This window comes from Rattus rattus, chromosome 3 (genome assembly GCF_011064425.1).
Source record: "Rattus rattus isolate New Zealand chromosome 3, Rrattus_CSIRO_v1, whole genome shotgun sequence".
Taxonomy (NCBI): Eukaryota; Metazoa; Chordata; class Mammalia; order Rodentia; family Muridae; genus Rattus; species Rattus rattus.
The window spans coordinates 27,348,076-27,368,383 of NC_046156.1; the positions used below are offsets into that span (position 1 = coordinate 27,348,076).

General features: G+C 45.2%; 1 protein-coding gene across 1 annotated transcript in view; it reads right to left on the minus strand.

The window, feature by feature from the left end:
• Papss1 (3'-phosphoadenosine 5'-phosphosulfate synthase 1) overlaps positions 1-20,308 on the minus strand; it is a 74,355-nt gene that overhangs the window by 31,536 nt on the left and 22,511 nt on the right. Inside the window, exons 6-8 of the mRNA XM_032897305.1 lie at positions 5,458-5,571; positions 3,251-3,362; positions 1,131-1,336 (exon numbers count right to left, since the gene is read on the minus strand). Of these exons, the coding sequence (XP_032753196.1) occupies positions 1,131-1,336; positions 3,251-3,362; positions 5,458-5,571 (432 nt within the window). The remainder of the gene's footprint in view (positions 1-1,130; positions 1,337-3,250; positions 3,363-5,457; positions 5,572-20,308) is intronic.

Consider the following 20,308-nt stretch of genomic DNA (forward strand, 5'->3'; position numbering starts at 1 on the left):
ATTTGGATGAATTTCTGAAAAGCAACCAAAAAAGTAAATGATTGTTACTTTCTCAGTTTAAGAATAAAAAAGCATTTTTTTCTCACTGTTACTAGATGCTGGTTAACAGTGATGTGTAACCTATGGGCATCCATCTTGTGTGTCTTCCAATATCAAACATTTCACATTAATGATCACTGACAATCAAATTCATGCACAGCTCCTCACGTTCTACCTGGCCCTGCATCTGGAAATCTGAACCCACAGGGTCCACACTTACAGGGTGCAGCGGAAGCCACCCTTTCCTACACTGCATTGGTTGACACTTAAATGCACCTCACTTCTTTGAAAGCTCAGAATCTTCTTAAAAAACACTAAACTGACAGATATTTGCCTTCCCTGCTGACGTGTCCACACTCACGAACAAGTGAGGAACTTTGGGGAGATGAGGCATGCGTCCAATTTTCTACAGGAATGCAATGTTAAAGAGTAAAAACTATTAAGCAGTCCTGGTGTGGGCTCCCAGTGCACCTGCCTTCGAATCTTCCCTGTGAGAACACGATTACTATCTATCCCTACCAGCGGGGCAGTGGAAGTGTATCTCTGTGAGTTCAAGGTCAGCCTGTCTACAGAGTGAATTCTAAGACAGCCAGGGCTATAAAGAAAAACTGTCTAGAAAAAACAAAACAAAACAAAAAGCAACAATAAAAATCTTTCCCTAACACTAGACCACAAGAAAACACAGTAAGCACTTTAACAGTGTAAACATTTTAGCACACTGGTATACGCTTTAACTGTGTAAACATTTTAGCACACTGGTATACACTTTAACTGTGTGTAAACATTTTAGCACACTGGTATACACTTTAACTGTGTGTAAACATTTTAGCACACTGGTACACACACAGAGCTAAGCGCAGGGTTAGCATGCTAAGGGCTCTGGATTTAATCCCCGGCATCAATGGTTTTAGAAGACTACAAAGAGTCATTGAAGAAATATCTACATGAGCCCAAATGACAAGACCATCTGCTCATTACACTCGTCTAAGATCCAGTCTCCATTCTGCAAAGATTCACACAACCCGAGGAAGAATTCACACACAGGCAACGGCCACATTCAACACAAACGTCACTGCCCGATGAGTCAAGACCTTGATGTAGGGGTGGCTCCTGCACGTTGTTCCCCACTGTCGGGCGCAACGCTCCTCTTTCCGGTGCTCAAAAAATTCCGGATTCCGGAGGATGGCCACGCGGCGGCCCTCATACACCAGAGCGAACGCTGTGCAGCCATCCAGCCTGTCCTTGTCCTCCTGTGTAGCTGTCAGGACTATAGGCACGGATAAGTTGATGACGCCTCCTGCAGGATACACATGTGCACAGCTCATTCACCGGGTCTCAGTGTAGTCACCTTGTCTTCGGTGACACAACTCAAAGAACGAAAACAACAATTTTCTTTAGAGAACCAGTGACGAGGCTCAACAGCTAAGGGCGCTTGTCACCAAACCAGGCGGAGTGTGGTCCCTGGAACCCACATGGGAGAAGGAAGGAACTGACAGTCACAGTTGTCTTCCATCCTCAGCATGTGTCTGGGGCGTGAAAGACTACAGACGCACACAAGGGAACATACATACACAGACGCACACAAGGGAACATACATACACAGTTAAGTACTAATTGTGTGATGTACAAAACGTCAAAGGACCACTGCACTGTCACCGAGTGCCCGGCACAAAATAATCAGAACTCTATTTCTGACCTAAGAGAAATGTAATCTTTATTGAAAATATTTAAATAACTGTATGTATCCCCGAGTATACTCACATGACAAAGATCTCTACACTCACTTATTTACTTACTTACTTGCTTAATGTGTGTGTGTATGTGTGTGTGTGTGTGTGCTGAGGCCAGGGTGGATGCTGTGTGTTGTCCTCTATCCATCTCCACCTTGTTCCCTTGAGACAAAGTCTCTCATTAAACTGGCATTTCAGGAAGGCTGACTGGTCCCCATGCTCCCAGGATCTTCCTCTTTCCATTCTTCAGTACTGGGGTCACAGGTACACAGGGCCATGCTCAACTTTTACAAAGGTACTAGGAATCTGGGCTCGAGTCCCCTGGCTCTTACAGCAGGTGTTCTTAGCCATGGAGTCACTTCCTCAGCCCGCCCCCTTTAAGTTACATTCTTAATACAGTCAGAATCAAACCAATGTCAACTGTCACTGCCCAAGAAACAAAAGCAGTTATCAGTGGCTCCAATTACTCTAAATTGTGTTACCAGTGAGCCCAATGCACAGTCTCCATTCCCAGCCTGTGACCCCAGCCTGTGACCCCAGCCTGTGACACTGTATATGTTTTGTTTTGCTTTGCTTTGTTGCTGTTGTTTTTTTGTTTGTTTTTTGAGACAGTGTCTCTTTACTGAGCCCTGGAAGTCCTGGAACTGGCTATATAGGTAAGGTTGGCTTCAAACTTGCAGAGATCTACTTTTCTTGGCCTGTGCTAGGATTAAAGGTATGTGAAGTGCCACCACATCCAGCTGTGTGTGTGTGTGTGTGTGTGTGTGTGTGTGTGTGTGTGTGTGTGTGTGTGTACACACACAGGAAAGCACGCACACACTCAAATGTGTGTGTTTAAGTCACTATAACATATACAGGTTAGAAAAGATAAAATGTCCTGTTAAATTCCTATTTAAATTTATATATTTAAGTAATTTGGACAAAAGTTGTCAGCCGTGAGTGAATCTGTGTATGCACTCCTGAAATTACTAGGAATTATTAATTCATAAAAATTATAAAATTCATAAAAATTATGAATTAAGATGAAAAAGTAGTAAGCCAATGTGCATTAAATTCCAAGTTGAGTCAAACAGCTAACTCCAAGGAGGACAATCAAAATATAATATTTAATCTTTACAGAAAACAAACACACAAACAAGACAGCCCGTGAGTCCACAGGCTTGGAGAGGAATGGTTCAGGATGTGGGCCCTGAGGGCAGCAGCTCACCAGGTGGGCAGGCTGGCGTGACACAGGGAAACGATGGTGCTTTTATGATTCACTTTCTGACCAGATCCCCAACGGTCCTTCCTCCCCCACAATGAAAAACAATTATGGGAAAGAAAAGTGGAAATGAGATCCCAGGGTTCCCTTTAAGTGTTCAGAGCCTGAATAGCTTAGTCTTCGCGACTACTCTCATGACTACCTTCGTGAACCGTGAGGAATACCTGAGAGCACGCCATGCTTCCCACACACGACTCAACTTCCAACTCGGCTGTCTTACCATCCAGAAGACAGTCAAAATGAAGGCACTGCAAGTATTCCCTCTCCCTCATGAAGCCGTTCAGAGGAGTCGCCCAGCCTTCTGCCAGAACCTGCACCCACTGCATGTCCACCTAAGTGAATAAGACAGCAAACGAAAACAAACGAAAGTTACCACCTCATTTCCAGTATTTATGAACCCAAGCGGCAAAAACTGATACATTTAATTTTGAAAGTAATGGAAACAGACAGATCAGAATGGGTGTGGGTCCTACAAAACGAAAAACAAAATCAGAAGTGTAGGAGATCGAGCTTTTCTTCTAGTATATCAATAACACATCACCCGACACACATTACTATCAGGGACAGCCCTGCCTAAGCCTGTGGATCTCAAGCACCAATGTAGCAGACATTTTCCGAAAGGGGTGTTAAAATACAGATGGGCTTGCGGTGCACACTTGGTAGAGGCAGGCTGATCTCTGTGATTTCAAGGGCAGCCTGGTGTGTACGGCAAGTCTATGGTCAGTCAGACAGTAAGAGCCTGTCTCAAAACAAACAAACAGATTGCATCACATTTGATTTCCAAGGCAATGGAAATTTTACAATTCTGCCAAGTTCCCAGAAACTGCAGAAACTCCATATTGATAGTCACTATCCTAAATCAAAAAATACTTTAAACAAAATATTTACCAAAAAGACTTCCCCAGTGCCTTCATCTTACAAAGATCATTACTGCTTTAACTTCAGGGCCTGTGGTCCATCCCCTCAGAGCACTAAAGAACTCTGACCTGCATATGTCATTCAGCAATGGATCCCAAATGAGAGACAGCTGAGCACACGGCCAATGGTGTGCAATAAAATGGACTCACATTTTTTTCCCAAAGCATGATGGCCAGTGTGTTCAAGGGCACACGAGGAATTACACAGCCTCAGTTCACGGGAGAAATGTTTGTGGAGACTATTTTTCCACTTTCAAGTTTTCCTTACTTTGCTTTCCTAAGCCCTTGACAGTGGTTATTGCTTGTCTCAACTCTAGCTGGCATGGGTTAGGAGCTAAATGCCTGAATCCCTGCAAATGTCTTACGTTGAAGCCTTAGCCTTCAATGACGGAAGAGGGCTTGTGAGGAAGCACAGACAGGCAGCTCGTCTTGTGGGCACTGTAAACGGAACAGATTTGCGACCTCCTGGCCTGAAGGAAGTTTACAGTAGGCTTCTGCAGTCCAATACCCACAGATAGCTGCTCTCTCCCTCTCTCTGAACAAACTGGTTCCTCCACCACAGAAGTTGGAACAACTCTGCTTTACACCATCGTTCCCTGACACTCGGCATCTGAGACCCAACCACACAAAACCCATCAAGACCGTCTGACCGAAGATCTGAACACCATGGAGGAGTCTGTCCACGCTAAGTTCAGTTCTCCACCCTCAGTACTGGGAGGTGACACTTCTTAGAATCTCGTTACTATAAAAGAAGGGCTGAAGGAAAAGCCAACTGCTACTCTGTGCTCTTACTCTTTACCATTGTGGAGTTTCCCTTGTGTTTTTTTCTTTTACATCTCTTTTTAAATTATGTAGAAATTATCCAATTTAAAGTTTCCTAAAATTTGAGACGAAGTCACAGCTTCCACTCTCGTCCTGTGTAGTTTAACTCCACAGTTGTTAATTGAGAAAGGCACCCAATGATACCACTAGGCAGGGATGGACAACAGAACCATTCCTAATGTGCCCATGTTTCTTAATACAAGGGAGAATTAAGTGTTGAACAGGAAATTGAGAAACATGTTTAAAAGAGTAAAAGTTCATTTTAATTACTGTGGATTAGCATTTCTTAATGCTTCAGAAACAATCCTTTCTCTTATGCCCCCAAATCTCGCATAATCTTTGTCCTTTGATATTTCAAAATAAACAAATACAACTAAAAGCAAATCCAATCGTGGTAATGTGGGAATATTGTACCCCATTAAACACACTGCCCGGGTTGGGGATTTAGCTCAGTGGTAGAGCGCTTGCCTAGCAAGTTTAAGGTCCTGGGTCTGGTCCCCAGTCAAAAAAAGAAAAGAAAAAAAAAAAAAACACACTGCCCATCCTTAGGAATCGTGATATATACCACAATACCCTGACCCTGTTATTGCTCCCCCGGCTTCAAACACACCGCAGAGCCCCACATTCATCATGCTCACAGCTCCAGGAAGGCTGTATCACTTGCTTTGAGAAGCAGCAGAGAACTTACTTTGTTGATTTTCAGTGCTGGTAAGGCTTCTGCATCAGTTTTGGCCAAGTGAAGTTTGTTCTCCGGCACATACAGCTCTTTCACTTCATAGGAGGCGTCCACAGGGACAATGTCCTTCACAACAATAAGAGGGCAATTAGACACTCATCCAGCAATGCAGGCGTCCTCAAGAGACCAAGAAAGTAAGCCTTCTAATGGAAAAGGGGGCCTTAGGGCCTAGTTCCCTCTTCAACTTCCCTAATATTAGTTGGTTACTCCCAAGTAACACCCAGTCAGCATGGTACTCACTGTCTAGGGAAGGAATGCAGCCCTAGAATCTGTGTCAGAACAGGCAACTGTAAACAGAGCTGACCTCAGATACAATGCAACAAAGAATTCGAACATGAAACGACCATGGAACGCGTTATTTTATTCCATTTTCCATGTGCACCTTTATCCTTAGTGTCACTAAAACACCGTTTTATTCATAAAATGAATATTCTGGAGTGTATCCAATCCCTCTTGCAATCACTGAAAACTAGTACCTTTTGATAACCACATAACATGATCTGGCTTGTTCCATGTTCTAAGTGTCCGCCTATGACAGGGGCAGCTTTCCTCCTGCTCATCCCCCATGAGCTGTGCATGAAAGCACAGAGCAGAGAGACATGTTTGTTTGCAGGCACACAGAACTGTGTGCACGATACAACATAACCTCGCAGACTGCTACTAGGAAACCTTTAGAAGGCTTGCTCCCAACACATTACTGTGCTCTAGAGAATTCTAAACAGGTTTGACCACTTTAACTCTTTTTAATACCAAGTCTGTCATCTCTATTAGCACATGACATAGAACCAACTGTGGGCTTTTCACACCTGTGTCTAACCAGTACTTTGTTATTCGAAATAAAGAAACTGTCAAGAGAATAAGAGGATTCTGCCATTGCCATCGCCTAGGAAAAGGGGTTTGAAAACAAACATAACTCTGTTCTCCAAAGTAAGCAAAGAACCTTAAAACACAAGAAAAACAAAACCTGTGTTTATCAGATGTATGTCCTTTCCAAAGCAACTTACAGACCCAATGCAGTCCCCACAGGGCCACTGACGCCTTTGCCAGAGGTAGAAAACAAACATAAAACCATCTCCAGCAGCTAAAGAGACAGTCGTGGACGGACAACCTCACTGAAGATACCCAGATGGCAAACAATCCTGTAAAGACGCTCGGCATCACTGAGCATCCCTACCAGAGTGACCACATACACTGCCCAGGACAGCACTAAGCACTGAGGAGGGCAGAGCAGGAACTTATACCCATGGCCCGTGAGAACACACAGAGGCACAGAGCCTATGACATGTTAGCACACATCAAGGCAGGGCAAGAGATAGAGGGGCTCATATACAAATGACCGAATGAAAGAAGTCAATGTGCAAAGGCACGATACCTATTATCAATGCTATCAGGAAGCCAACACTTCTGGTTTTAAAAGCACAACAGTCATCAAAGTAATTCAAGCCAAAATATTAATGGAAGAATCAAATTCTCTTTGTGGGCATATGTATGTATGTGCATGCTCATGTGTGTGTTCATGTGTGAGAGTACACATGGAAACCAGAGACCAACATCAAGTGTCTCCCTCAGTCACTCTTCATCGTGTGTGTGTGTGCATGTGTGTGTGTGTGTGTGTGTGTGTGTGTGTGTGTGTGTGTGCAAGCTCACCTGTGAGCTTGCTGAGGTCCTCACCTTATTTTCTGAGACAGGATCTCTCACTGAACAGGAAGCTCGCCATTTTGGCTAGACTGCTTGTGAGACAGAACCCAGGACCCTTATTCCTGCCTCCATCGTCTTGGCATTACAGACCTGTGCTGTTGTGCCTGGTTTTTATATAGGAGCTGCAGGTCTAAGCTGAGATCTTCACACTTGGGTAGCAAGCACTTTCCAGCTGAGCCCAAGTGTGAAGCCCAAGAATCAAACCTTAAGGACCTACCCTGCTTATATAGTCACATGCCACACTGCACCTCAGCTAATGCTGGACTTGTATACGAAGGCAGCGCCATAAGTATCTGTAGCCTAGTGACTCTACAGCCACACAACCGCCTCACAACACATTTCTCAGAGCAGGGATAAGCTCAAAAGAAAAAGGATGCAGCAAAAGAAAAATAATATGATGATGGTGATGGTGGTGATGGTGGTGATGGTGGTGGTGATGGTGGTAATGATGGTGATGATGGTGGTGGTGGTTGTGATGATGATGATGGTGATGGTGATGGTGGTGGTGGTGGTGATGATGATGATGGTGATGGTGATGATGGTGGTGATGATGGTGGTGGTGATGATGGTGATGATGATGGTGATGGTGGTGGTTGTGATGATGATGATGATGATAGTGACCCTCTGAAGAGGAAAGTAGTTCTGGTTTCTTTAACAACTCAGTTGTATCACATGTTGTTTTTCTGGAAGGTATCTTGTGAGAAGGCATGTGATGTTGTGCTAAAAACAGACACTTAAGAGGGCACAGGATGGTTAGAAAGAATATAAACGGAATCCCCCAAACAGTGAGAGGATATGTTCTTGCATTGCTACACCTTGCAATGCTTCGCTTGTCTTTGCTGGTCTTCAATGGTCTTCCTTGGTTTTCACTTCATAGAGAGAAACACGCCAAAGAACGTCTTGTGGTATTCTGGCTGATTCTGACCACTTGTACTGACTCTTGCCAATTAAGTGGAGCCTTGCTGTTTCTGCTGGATCATGCCACTGGTACTGATTCCTACTGATTCACGGTTGGTGTTTGCCATTGAACTGGTCTGCTGGTATCCTGACCACAAAGAATGGAATTGCCCAGAGGAACTACTTCTACACAGGTCTACAACACACATTTCATATCAACTTTCTTTTTCCCCTACCTACAACCCTCCCTGTGCCCAGAGATGGGTGTGGGGAGCTGGAAACCCTGTGAGTCTGTATGGAAAATAATGACACCAGGACCAGCTGCAGGGAGGAAGAACTACTTTACTTGGGGTGATTCAAGACTTATGTAATTTGGGGAATGGGTGTCAAAATATCAGGATGGGCAAAAGTCATTGGCTGAAGGCTTACAGTACCAAGCATTCCAGGAAGCTCAGGTGCAAGCTGAATGCATTCTTATCAGGGAGAAGGGAAGTTGAACCTGAAGTCTTAACCAAAGCTACATGGCATTCTGCAGGTAGAGATGGGGAGGAAGGGTTGAACTCCCCAGACAAGGTCAGAAAGAGGGCAGCTCTGCCAATGAAGGGAGTCCTCCATATTGCACTGAGCTCAGAAAGCTATCTGGGTAATGGTAGACATCAACTTAATCAGCAGGGCAAATAATAATAATAGACATTATTATTATTTGCATATCTATGCCAAAAGAGAACATGACAGGGTGTGCCTGTTAAAGCAATCCCTATGGGGTTTGAGAACTAGCACTATCTTCTCAGATACTCTACTCCACAACGGTACAGCAGAGGGAAACACAGTTCAGTTCAATCAGGTGACAAAACCTGACTTCTCCTACAGTTATATTCAAGGAGGCCCCTGACTTTCTCATAATAAACCCAAGAGTAAGAAAAACTATACATAGAGGAAAAGAAGTAAGTAACAAAATCAGAAACCACAGCCAGCTACAACTAGCTGGCCCCACAGCACCACTCCTGGAACACAACAGCACTTCTCAGAGGCTCCTGTCCCTCAGGCATCCCACTGTCAAGGAGGAAAGCAGGGAGCATGTGTGTGAGGCACAAACTGCTCAGCTACTCTCCATAATTTTCTAGTAGAAAGTTAACATTTGTATTTACTGAGGAGAAATACTATATCAAGTCATTACAGAAAAAACAGTGAACCAAGGCAGCCCAGCTCACTCAGCTGCCTCTGGTCTGACTTGGTGGATTTCACACACAACCATATAATCAGAAGGTGAGATACTTCCCCATGTAAATAAACCCATGACAAAGTGCGTGTGTGTCAGCATTGTGGGGTGGGGAGAAGCTTCGGGTCAATGGTTTACATGGAGTGCCTGACTTTAAGAATGTATCTAAGAAGGGAAATCACACTCATCAGGAAAAGAAAAGGATGCTTCTTTAAGGTCAGATGAGCAGGGTGGGCACAGCTCTCCGTGCGGACTTTCAGTGAGAAGAGTAGTTGGTAGGAGTTGGGATGAGCACATGGAACGCCCTAAATCCTTCTGTGTCGTTTGCCCATTACACTGTTTAACTGTTCTCTGCCACGTGTGCACTACAGGGTGAACGGCCTGGCCTGCGGGCAATCTCTACCGAGCCTGCGAAAGTCCAGAAACCCCTGTCCCTGTGGGACAGCAGGACACCCCTCAGTCAGCTGAATGCACCCCCATGCTCACTTGGATACTCGAGCCCAGAGTCACATTAAGCCATACATGTTCTGGGCAGCTGCAACATAAAGAACCAAAATCCTCTACGCTGGGAAATAAACACTGACAGCATCAATCACACAAAAGGCCAGGTATTCACTAGGCTCCCGTAAGGACAGCTACAGTAAGGTTCACGGAAAGGACACAGAAGTCAGTAAACTAGTCACGAAGTATAAGGGACACATTTTCAAACCAAAAGGAGATAGAGGGTAGCAGGAAACAACACTTCCGTTATTCCTGATGTTCTCACTGCTACTGCAGTGTTAGGAGAAAAGAAGATATGAGCATTTCTTACCTAAGAATTTGCGATCTGTGCTCCAATTCTAAATATACAGCCTGAGCGGATTTCCTCACTTCGGGGCCTGGTGCCTCTAGTCCCCAACCGCTTAGAAAAGATCCAGACACACACCACACACGCCCCAGGGATGTTATCCGAATGAAGCAGCATGGTGCCTGCACTGAGAACCTTTACAGGGATCTGCACTGTCCTAAAGGCTTCACATGGATTTGTTCATTTGTCCTGATACCTACCTATCAAGACATGAGACACTGCCACTGTCTGCCCCTCTACAAACGAGGGCTCCAAGGCCAGAGACATTAGCAAATGTTCACCGTACACCTTCCAGCGTACTTAGCACACTGGAAATAAATGATGATGCTGATGGCAATTCTCGCTGAGCTTCCACATGCTAGGGTCTAACCTCAGCTCCTCACAGAATTTCCAGTATCCTCTAAAGCAGGTACTATTACCAATGACTATTCGTAATTAAGAAATGAGGCCAGAAACAAAGTCATTTCTCCAAGGCCATAAAAATTAATTGACAGGTGTTAGGGTTGGAACTCCAGCTCCAAAAATATCCCTTAGTTTTCCCCATTAAAAACTAAACTATGAAACTTTACCAAATACCGTGTTATAACTTACTTTCATAAACAAATCCTGTTAAACGTTTATAATTCTAAAGGTTTAATTGTAAGGGTTTCTAATATGTGTAAGATCTTCAGTGCACTGATAATGTTCTTCACATAAAATAAATAAATAAATAAATAAATAAATAAATAAATAAATAAATACAGTCAGCACTTCTGTTTGGCCTGTTTCTATCATTGATAGAAAGTTCTATCGATGATACATGAACAGCTGTAAACCCACTTCTTCAAGCCCTCTTGCAGTACATACAGAGAACTGCCCTTGACTTACTGCTTGCAAGCTCTTAGCATCTTGAAGATCAGAGTATGTGTGGAAATAAATTCCATAGGGTGTCCACAAAGCCAGTCTCAGCCCCACCTTGGGAAGAGCCAAGCTCCCAATTTGTTTGCTTTGCCCTTTCTTTCTTTGCTATATTACACGGTGGAAGGGTTGGGGAGGGCACGTTGTGGTGGTGGGCACGGGAACTCTCCCCTTCTCCCACATTTATTGGTAGATAACCATCAGCAATCTAGGAAGGTCAGAAGAAAGGCACGCAGTAGGCCAGCCTTTTCAACTCCGTCTGATACAACAAGGTACTTTTAATTTCTAGCTCGTTTCCTCTGCCAGCATCCCGAGATACAGCTCCCAAAGTCAATGATTCACGGCAGCATGATCAGCCCACGGCAGTGCTCCAAGCACACGGCTGAAGCTGTCGGAGCAGTGCTCTTTCCTCAAAGAAGAGCAGGCCCCCCTCACAAACAATGTAGAGGGTACCCACAGCTATCTGACTCTGCTTGCCCTGAACAGAGCAAGATCTCACAAAGGAGCCACTGTTTCTACAAATAAAAGTCTCCTTCTGACAGGCCCCATCCGTCCACAAATAACACGAATGATCTGCGGGGAAAGCTGAGTGTCTTCAAGGTGACTGACTAGTGAGAGGCAGAGGTAACGCAAGTGAGTCCAAATGACGTCAGAAAGGAATCCACTCACAAACACATGTGCGAGTTTAGTCATTTGCTGCTTTCAAAAACCAATGTGGAAGCTACAGTTGTGTTTTCAAAATCGAGCAGGAAAATATTTTATTTTTAAGCCAAAGTAATTTTTCATCATGTGCATTCAACGAAATCCTTCCCTTTGCAGATTCATACCTAACAACATTCTAAATGAATTTTAGCCTTACAATGTGATGTGAATTTCTTCCAGAGGATAAGCAATTCTAAATAAAAGATCAAGAGTTTGCTTCCATTTTCTTCTGAAAAGATAAAGTTAGTGTTTCTGGAACTAACGCAAGCACCGTGAGCCAAGGGGAATGAGTCAATGGCACTGAGCATCCACGCAGTGAAGGTGAGCTCCATGGGGATTCTGTGTAGAGGTGGGGCAACTACTTAACAGAAATACAGAGTGAACCTCAAAAACGCAGACACAGTTCCCTCAGTCTTTTACAACACCATAGGAACAACAATATCAACCAAAACCCACCAGAGCTCGCAGAGACTAAACCACCAACCAATGAGTCCACATGGAGGGACCATGACTCCAGTCACACATGTGGCAGAGGATGGCATTGTCCAGCGTCAATAGGAGGAGAAGCCCTTGGTCCTGTGAAGGCTCGTTTCCCTAATGGAGGGGAATGCCATGGTGTTGCGATGGAAGTGGGTGGGTGGGAGCGGGAGCATCTTCACAGAAGCAGGGGGAGGGGGAGGGAGTATGGGGGAGGGGGGAAAGGGGATAACATTTGAAATGTAAAGCCATAAAATATCCCAGGAAAATAAAATTATTTAAAAAAATGTAGACACAGGGCTGGAGAGGTGGCTCGGTGACTAAGAGCGCTGGCTGCTCTTCCGAGGATCTAGATTCAATTCCCAGCACACACGCGGCAGCTCACAGCCATCGCCAACTCCAGTTTCAGGGGACCCAAGGCAGCCTTCTGGTCTCTGCAGACACGAGGCACACACATGGTGCACAGACATAGTTGTAGACAAAACACCCATACACATATTTTATTTTTTAATTCTAAATGCAGACACAGCCAGTTTCTACCACATTCTAATCCAAGCCTCTGTCTGTAAGATCAGCACAAAACACCCAAAAGGATACCAGTACAAAGTGACACTGGCTACCCAAGGAGCAGAATGCAGTCCCCGCCACATTAATTGATTGTTTTATCTGGGATTCCTTAGGATTTCCGCAGACTCACCCACCCGGCTATCAGAAATGCTGTGGCATTGGTATCCTTCACATAATCCACTTTATTTAAGCAAATTCCTTTTCAAACAAAAATCGTATTACCAGCCAGGCCAGAGAAAGCTCTTGCCTAAACCTTACCCATCTAAGAGGCTCCCATGTTCCATTATGAGAGTGACGGGGACTCAGCTGCCCAAGCGTTCCAAGCAGAGCTCAGTGAAGAGTTCTCCCACTCCCCTTGGTGAGGGCTGCATTTCACACCTCCAAGTACAGAAATATCCGATGCTATGAACTGTAAACGCTTATTTAATTTAAAGGATGGGTTCCCCGTTTCTTTTTCAGTTGACTAAACACTATCCAAGACTGACGGATGCTGCACCTGCACCCTTGTTTGGGTAACCCTTGCTCCGCTTGGAAACTGGTGAGCAGGATGCTCACTCATCACCTAAAACTGGTGACTCTGGTCCCGTCACTTGAATCTTCCCGTTAAAGCCCGGGGTGCTAACAGACAGAGGTTCTGCACTGTAAGGCTTTTTCTCTATGTATCTGCTGCACTTTCTTCTGGAGCCAGGTCTGCTCAGCAGACTGAATGCTGGGGCCCGTTCACATTCTCATGCGAACTATTAAGTTTCTATTATCTCAGCTACATGCATCCAAAGCACGAGCAAACGACATTCTGGCAACGCTTTAAAACTGAGCTACGAAGTCTGGTTTTTATGTGCAGTATAAAATCCATTTAGAGCACTAACCCACCATTTTGTAAGAAGACAAACCTTTAAATAATTTATAGCACTAGTAAATCCAGAGTTCCTGGTAGATTTAAAAACAGCATTTAAAATATCACTTTAGATTAAAACCAGCGGCGAGAAGCCTACTCCCTCGTGTTCTAGCAGGCCGAGTTAAAACGCAATGCTAGCAGGCCATCTAGTGACCACTCTAGGGGTAGGGGAGGAAAAGACAGAGCCCCATGCTTGCCTGTCTTCTGTATTCTTAAACAAATGAATCAAGATAAGAAAACAAAGGTCCTCTGATTAAAGGACGAGACCTGTATTTTTGTGAGTAACTATATCACACAACCAGACGGTAAGAAAAATTAGAATCTAAAGTGCTCACATAACGAAAGACCTCATAGCTATAATACCCAAGTCTCTTGAACATGCAAAATAAATATTGATCTTCCTTTGTGACAGTAAATTAAGAATGCCAGTTAAAGCTGTGTGGTGGGGGCACACTAGGGAGGCACAGGCTGGAGGATCTCTGAGAGTTGGAGGCCAGCCTGGTCTACAGAATGAGTTCCGGGACAGCCAGAGCAACACAGAAAAACCTCATCTCAAAAACCTGAAAACAAAACTCATTTTGGAAGAGCCTCCCCAGGATACCGCTGGTTTAAAAAAATATACATCATCTGCCACTATTATTCCCATGGGCACAGCCTTCTCAAGCTCCTTCACTCTCAAAAGTCCCAGGTGGCACTCGCTTCTTCTCTCTACCTAAAGCCACAGCACAACTGGAAACCCATTATCGTTGGTCTTTGTCCCCAGTTCCTAGCACAGACTCTCCTAAGTGATAATGTCTTTCGTATGGGGAAATTCATGGCTGATGCCTCCTGGTCAGCTTCAGGACTGGCTTCTGTCACCAGAAGGATCACCTTGACTGCAGGTTGGTAACTTGTAGCCTCACCTCTTGCCACTTCACTGGTCATTGCCTACAGGAAGCCTCCGTAAGCCCCCGCTAAACAATGCAGTTCAAGGCTGTGTGGGCCGCTCTACATGCAGAGATGCTAAAAGAGAGAGGCATGGATACTTGGTTCGCTATGCCCAACACTACCCTATACATCCTGTCCATAAAGCTCTTCCGAGTTGACAATAAACCAGCAACAATCAACACTTCCCTGAGTCGTTCTGACCAGTTACAGAGCCGAAGAGGCACCTGGGTTATTTAAATAGCCGGGCAGAAGAGAGGGTGACCTATGCATTCATGATTCAGATCCGAACAAGCAATGTCCTGAGACTGGGCCCTTAACCTACAAACTAAACTCCAGAAAGGATCAGAAGCGACTTGAACTCTAGGGAGTCTCCAGTGACCAGAGGTAAGAGCACTGGCTGTGAGGAAAAACAAACAAAAACCCTTAGAACTGACCTTGAGACAGAGATAAATCTCTGTTTATTTCAGAAAGGAAGTTGACATTATAAGCAGCATTTTATTAGGAGCCCAACAAAGAGGAGGAGCTCATGCCCGTGTGTGCAAGCCTGTCTGCCCGCCTTGGACTAGCTGCCATCCATGTTGATGATCCCTGCAGTCTAGGGAAACTGTGTGGAACCAACTTTTAAAGCCTCCTCACTTAGCCTTTAAACAATCCTGTCTCACTGCAGGGTGTGGTGGTCCACATCTTTAATCCTAGTACTAGGGAGGAAGAGGCAAGGCGGTCTCTTCAAGTTCAAGGCCAACCTAGTCTACATAGCAAGTTCAAGGACAGCCAGGAAGACCTGATCTTAATAATAATAATAATAATAATAATAATAATAATAATAATAATAATAATAAATAAATAAAACTCTCAGGGACAATATAATAAATAACAAATCTCAGTGGTTAATAAGCTTGTTGCTCTTTCAGAAGACCCAAGTTCAGTTCCTAACATCTATGATGGGCAACACACACACACACACACACACACACACACACACACACACACATATACACACACACACATAAACCTTTAAACAAAAATAGCCTACATAGACCTTATTTCCCACTATGTAGAACTTTTCACATCATCTAGATTCAAACTTGAGAAGTTTCTTTCTCTGCCTGAGTTTCTTTCTTTTCCAAGCCAGGCAGTGTCATCCTTGACTTCCTCTAGAGTACCTTTAAAGTATTCTAAAAGGATTCAGTTTTTGTAAGATCAAAGAAATCCCATCTGCACTCAGGAACCAACCATCACGGAATGCGAGAGGAAATTGGACAAAAGATTCATATTTCAGCAGCCAACTGAGACGGGAGTAATGCAGAATTTAGAAATGATCTACTAGAAAGATCTAGGTGTGGACTGGGAATCCACCCTGTGACGGCGCCAAGCCCACCTGACCTGACTATTCTGACATTATACATCACAAACTCGGTCCTGCTTCTCCTCAGGAAAATGGTGATGCTATGACCACTCCTCAGGGTCTTGGATCTATTGTAAACTGGTTCTGTTCTGCGCTTCACCCACTCAGACCTTCACCCTCAGTCTATCTGAGCTCCCACCATGTGCTCTCCCCTAAGCACCTGGAGAAAATCTCAGAAACTTCTCTGCAGTATACTGAAGGTGAATTGCATGGACTCCACCTGGCTGGCTGGTTGGACAGGGTGTGCACTAACCCAAAGTCCCCTGTCCATGGGAAAGCAGTGTGTGTGCCACCAACTAAGAAGTGTGGTGTGCCAGCCATTCACGGGCTTCTCCATGTGCCCTAGGACTTATTTGAGCCTCAACTTTACTAGGAGGCAATCAAAGAGAACTCATGTCAGAACAGATGTAGTTTTGTCCGTGTGTATCTTCCTCTGATTGTAATTTTAAGCTCTACATCATGATACAAAAGCAGAAACATAAACTAATTTATACACGGCCGCACTACACTGTCTACACACTATAAACTACAATAGAGTGGCGAAGCCCAAACACGCAGGTCCATAAAGCAACCGTACTGTTTGGCTGGCCGCCGCATCCCAGTGTGCTGCAGTGTGCACCACACATGGTACTGAGCGAGCTCTCCGGCTAACGGACTCCCCACGCACAGCAGAGCGGTACTCCCGTGCTGCGGGGCATCATCTGCCTGGGAAAGCAGATAGCCGAGATCAGCCAAACAAGGCTGATGCCACGAGAGCTTAACTACAGTAAAAGGGCACCTGGATTTCTTCTCTGTGGGCACACCTCTTTATGATAAAAAACAATCTTCAGAAGAAAACTTCTGTTCTAACCCATATGACATAGTCTAACGAGAAGTTGTGAGTGGAAAGAGAAGGCTCCTGAAGATAAGGAGAGATACATAAAAGCCACTGTGAGGTCTCCAGATGCCTGTCCAACACAGCCAGAAGCAAATCTCCCAATTTCTGGGAAGTACTACCAAGATATTGTGTGGGTGAAATGAGACGGCATAGAGAAAGAACTGAGTGCAAAGATCTCTTATGGAGATGCCACAAAAACTGGGGGGAGGCACGGGGGGTGGGGGGAGAAGCTCAATGGTTAAGAGCTCTGGCGGTTTGTCCAACGCTCATGGCTTTGATTCCTAGCACCCAATGTTAATGGCCGCTAACAATTGTCTGTAACTCTAGTTCAGGGGGATTCCAGCATCCAAGAGCATTGCACACATATGTGCAAGCAAAACACCCATATACATAAAATAAAAATAAGCAAATCTTTAATTTAAAAAGAAATACAAGAAAGAAGACATTATAAGATAAGGTGAGAGAGAAAAGGGGCCACTGCCCTGGAGGTCAGAATAAAACAAACAAACAAACAACAAAAAACAAAAACCACTTCCACAGACACATAGCACTACGTGTGGCCCTTTACAACACGCAGCAGATGGCAGTCTGCTCTGCGCTTCAGTGAGACACAGGTCAGAGTGCCCAGTAAGCACCCTCTCTGGCAAGTATAATACGCATGAAAAGGATAATTAGTACAACCTCTAATCAGGATGACATCAACAGGGGGAAGGCTTGAAGGGAGCCTGCAGAGACGAAGGTGGGAGGAGAAGGGAGGAGGAGGGGAAGCATGCCATGGTAGAGTGCATGACGGCCGGTCATACAAAGGCCAGCCTCTCAGAACCAAACCAGGAAGTAGTCTCAACACAAACCACCCTAACTCTGAAAAAACACCTACCCCCACACACAATAATAATTAATAATAATATAATAATAATAATAAATAATAATGGTGGTGGTGGTGGTGGTGGTGGTGGTGGTGGTGGTGGTGGTGGTGATGAATTGGATACAGGTAATTAAGAAAAGGGAAATACTTATTCCAAACTTCAGACTCTATGGATGACCTATCATGAAATAAAAGGCACAGAATAAAAGGCATGGTCACAAAATCACAGTGGCACTGACCCTGTCCTCTGAGTACTGAGAGCATTAGTGGAAGACTTTCCATGTCATACTTAGTATTTGACTGAATGCTGTGTGGGACGCTGTGCCATCCCTAGGCTTGGAACTGCAGTATCTTCACAGAACTGACACTTAAGGAACAACACAAATCCTCTTCCTCCTGGCATTTAAAAGGGGCCTAGGAGTCAGCAGCTGCAGAGGCACGAGGTCAATTTATGCAGGCAAAGCATGAACTCCAAAGAATGCTATTCTAAATGAGGAAGAAGTCACAGAGAGGAGGACAGAAGGGAGCCCCAGCAGTGGGGAGCACCCGCAGTGGGGAGCACCAGCACTGGGGAGCACCAGCAGTGGAGAGCCCCAGCAGTGGGAGCACCCGCAGTGGGGAGCACCAGCAGTGGAGAGCCCCCCAGCAGTGGGGAGCACCAGCAGGGGGGAGCACCAGCAGTGGAGAGCCCCAGCAGTGGGAGCACCAGCAGTGGGGAGCACCAGCAGTGGGGAGCACCAGCAGTGGGGAGCACCAGCAGTGGAGAGCCCCAGCAGTGGGAGCACCAGCAGTGGGGAGCACCCGCAGTGGGGAGCACCAGCAGTGCACCAGCAGTGGAGAGCCCCAGCAGTGGGAGCACCAGCAGTGGGGAGCACCCGCAGTGGGCAATCCACACTGAGCTTAACAATCCCCGTAAGTGGGTGGCCTCTCGAAGCATCTGTGGACCACACAGGAGTATCTGTGCAGTTGCCTAGGATTCTGTAAAGCATTCAAGACCTGCTGGTTAGACATAAAAGATAAATTTTATAAAGTTAGACTATGTACAACTTTTTAACTTTCTGCTGACAAAATTCAAGAAAAACAACATAAGCTCAATGTAGACAAATAAAAATACTCCCCATACTGAGCATAAGGAATGGCTGGCCCTGGAGAAGCTGGCCCACCAACTGCATGACAGGTACATTAAGACACAAGACATGTCCACAGCATAAGTATGTCCAACCTTTTAGCACTCCCACATGTTGCTATCTGCCAAGTTCACCTATGAGTTGGTTCACCAAGCAACCAAATGATGAGACAGATGAGAACAACAGCAATAAAAATCACAGAAGAGGGCTGGAGAGATGGCTCAGAGGTTAAGAGCAGTGACTGTTCATCCAGAGGTCCTGAGTTCAAATCCCAGCACATGGTGGCTCACAACCACCTGTAATAAGATCTGATGCCCTCTTCTGGTGTGTCTTTAGACAGCTACAGTGTACTCATATACATAAAATAAATAAATATTTTTAAAAAATCACAGAAGAGTCGATGGTTGACTGAGGGTACTTTTATGTCGGGCCACACTCATTGCTACCCTGGACCATAGTCTGAACAAACCTGGTCTTCTCTTTCAAAATTAAAAGGGGGAGAGGTGCTTGGTGGTGTAGCTCCTTTGGGCAGAGTGATTGACTAGCATGCACAAAACCCTGGGTTCAGTCCCAGGGCGCATAAACCAGGCATGGTAGTGGTGCACGCCTGTAAGCACAGGGCTCAAGAGACAGAAGAAAAAAAGCTCAGGGTCATCCTCAGTTCTGCAGACAGTAAAATGCCAGCATGAACTACAGGAGAGCCTTTCCTCAGGAAACAAAGAGAAGCAAAGAACTGTGATCTCAGCCGTGGGACAGCTCAGCAGATTAAGGGGCTTGCCGCCAAACCTGACAGCCCGAGTTCAATCCCCAGAACCCACACAGTAGATGGAGAGAACCAAATACAGGAAGCTGCCTTCTGACTCCGACCAGTGCTCCAGGGCACACACCTACCCACACATACACGCAAAAACCACCCTCAGTCAAGTGCCAACACCACCAGAGCTAGAACCAGAAATGACCTACCAGGACCTGTTCAACCATCGATCAGGACTTTAAGTGGTGACTCAAACTGTAAAATAACTGAATGACAGGATGCAGTGGAATGCGGACAGCATGCCGGAACACACAGAGAACATCAACAGAATGTACGTGACAGAGAAAAAGGTCAAAGGATGACAAGACTGGCTTTGGAGTTTATGGGTTTGTATTTTTTTTTTAAGCGTTCCAGTTTTTTGGTTTGAGGGTTGTTTGCTTGTTTTTGTAATGTGTATGAGTGTTTTGCCCAGCACATGTCTATGTACAACATATGTGTGCAGTACCCTTAGAGGCCAGAAGAGGGCAACAGATTCCCTGGCCCTGGAGTGCCAGCTGCGGACCTCTATGTGGGTGCTGGAAATCAAACTCAGGGCCTCTGGTAGGGCAGCCAGGGCTCTTCACCACTGGGCCAACTCTCCAGCCCCAAA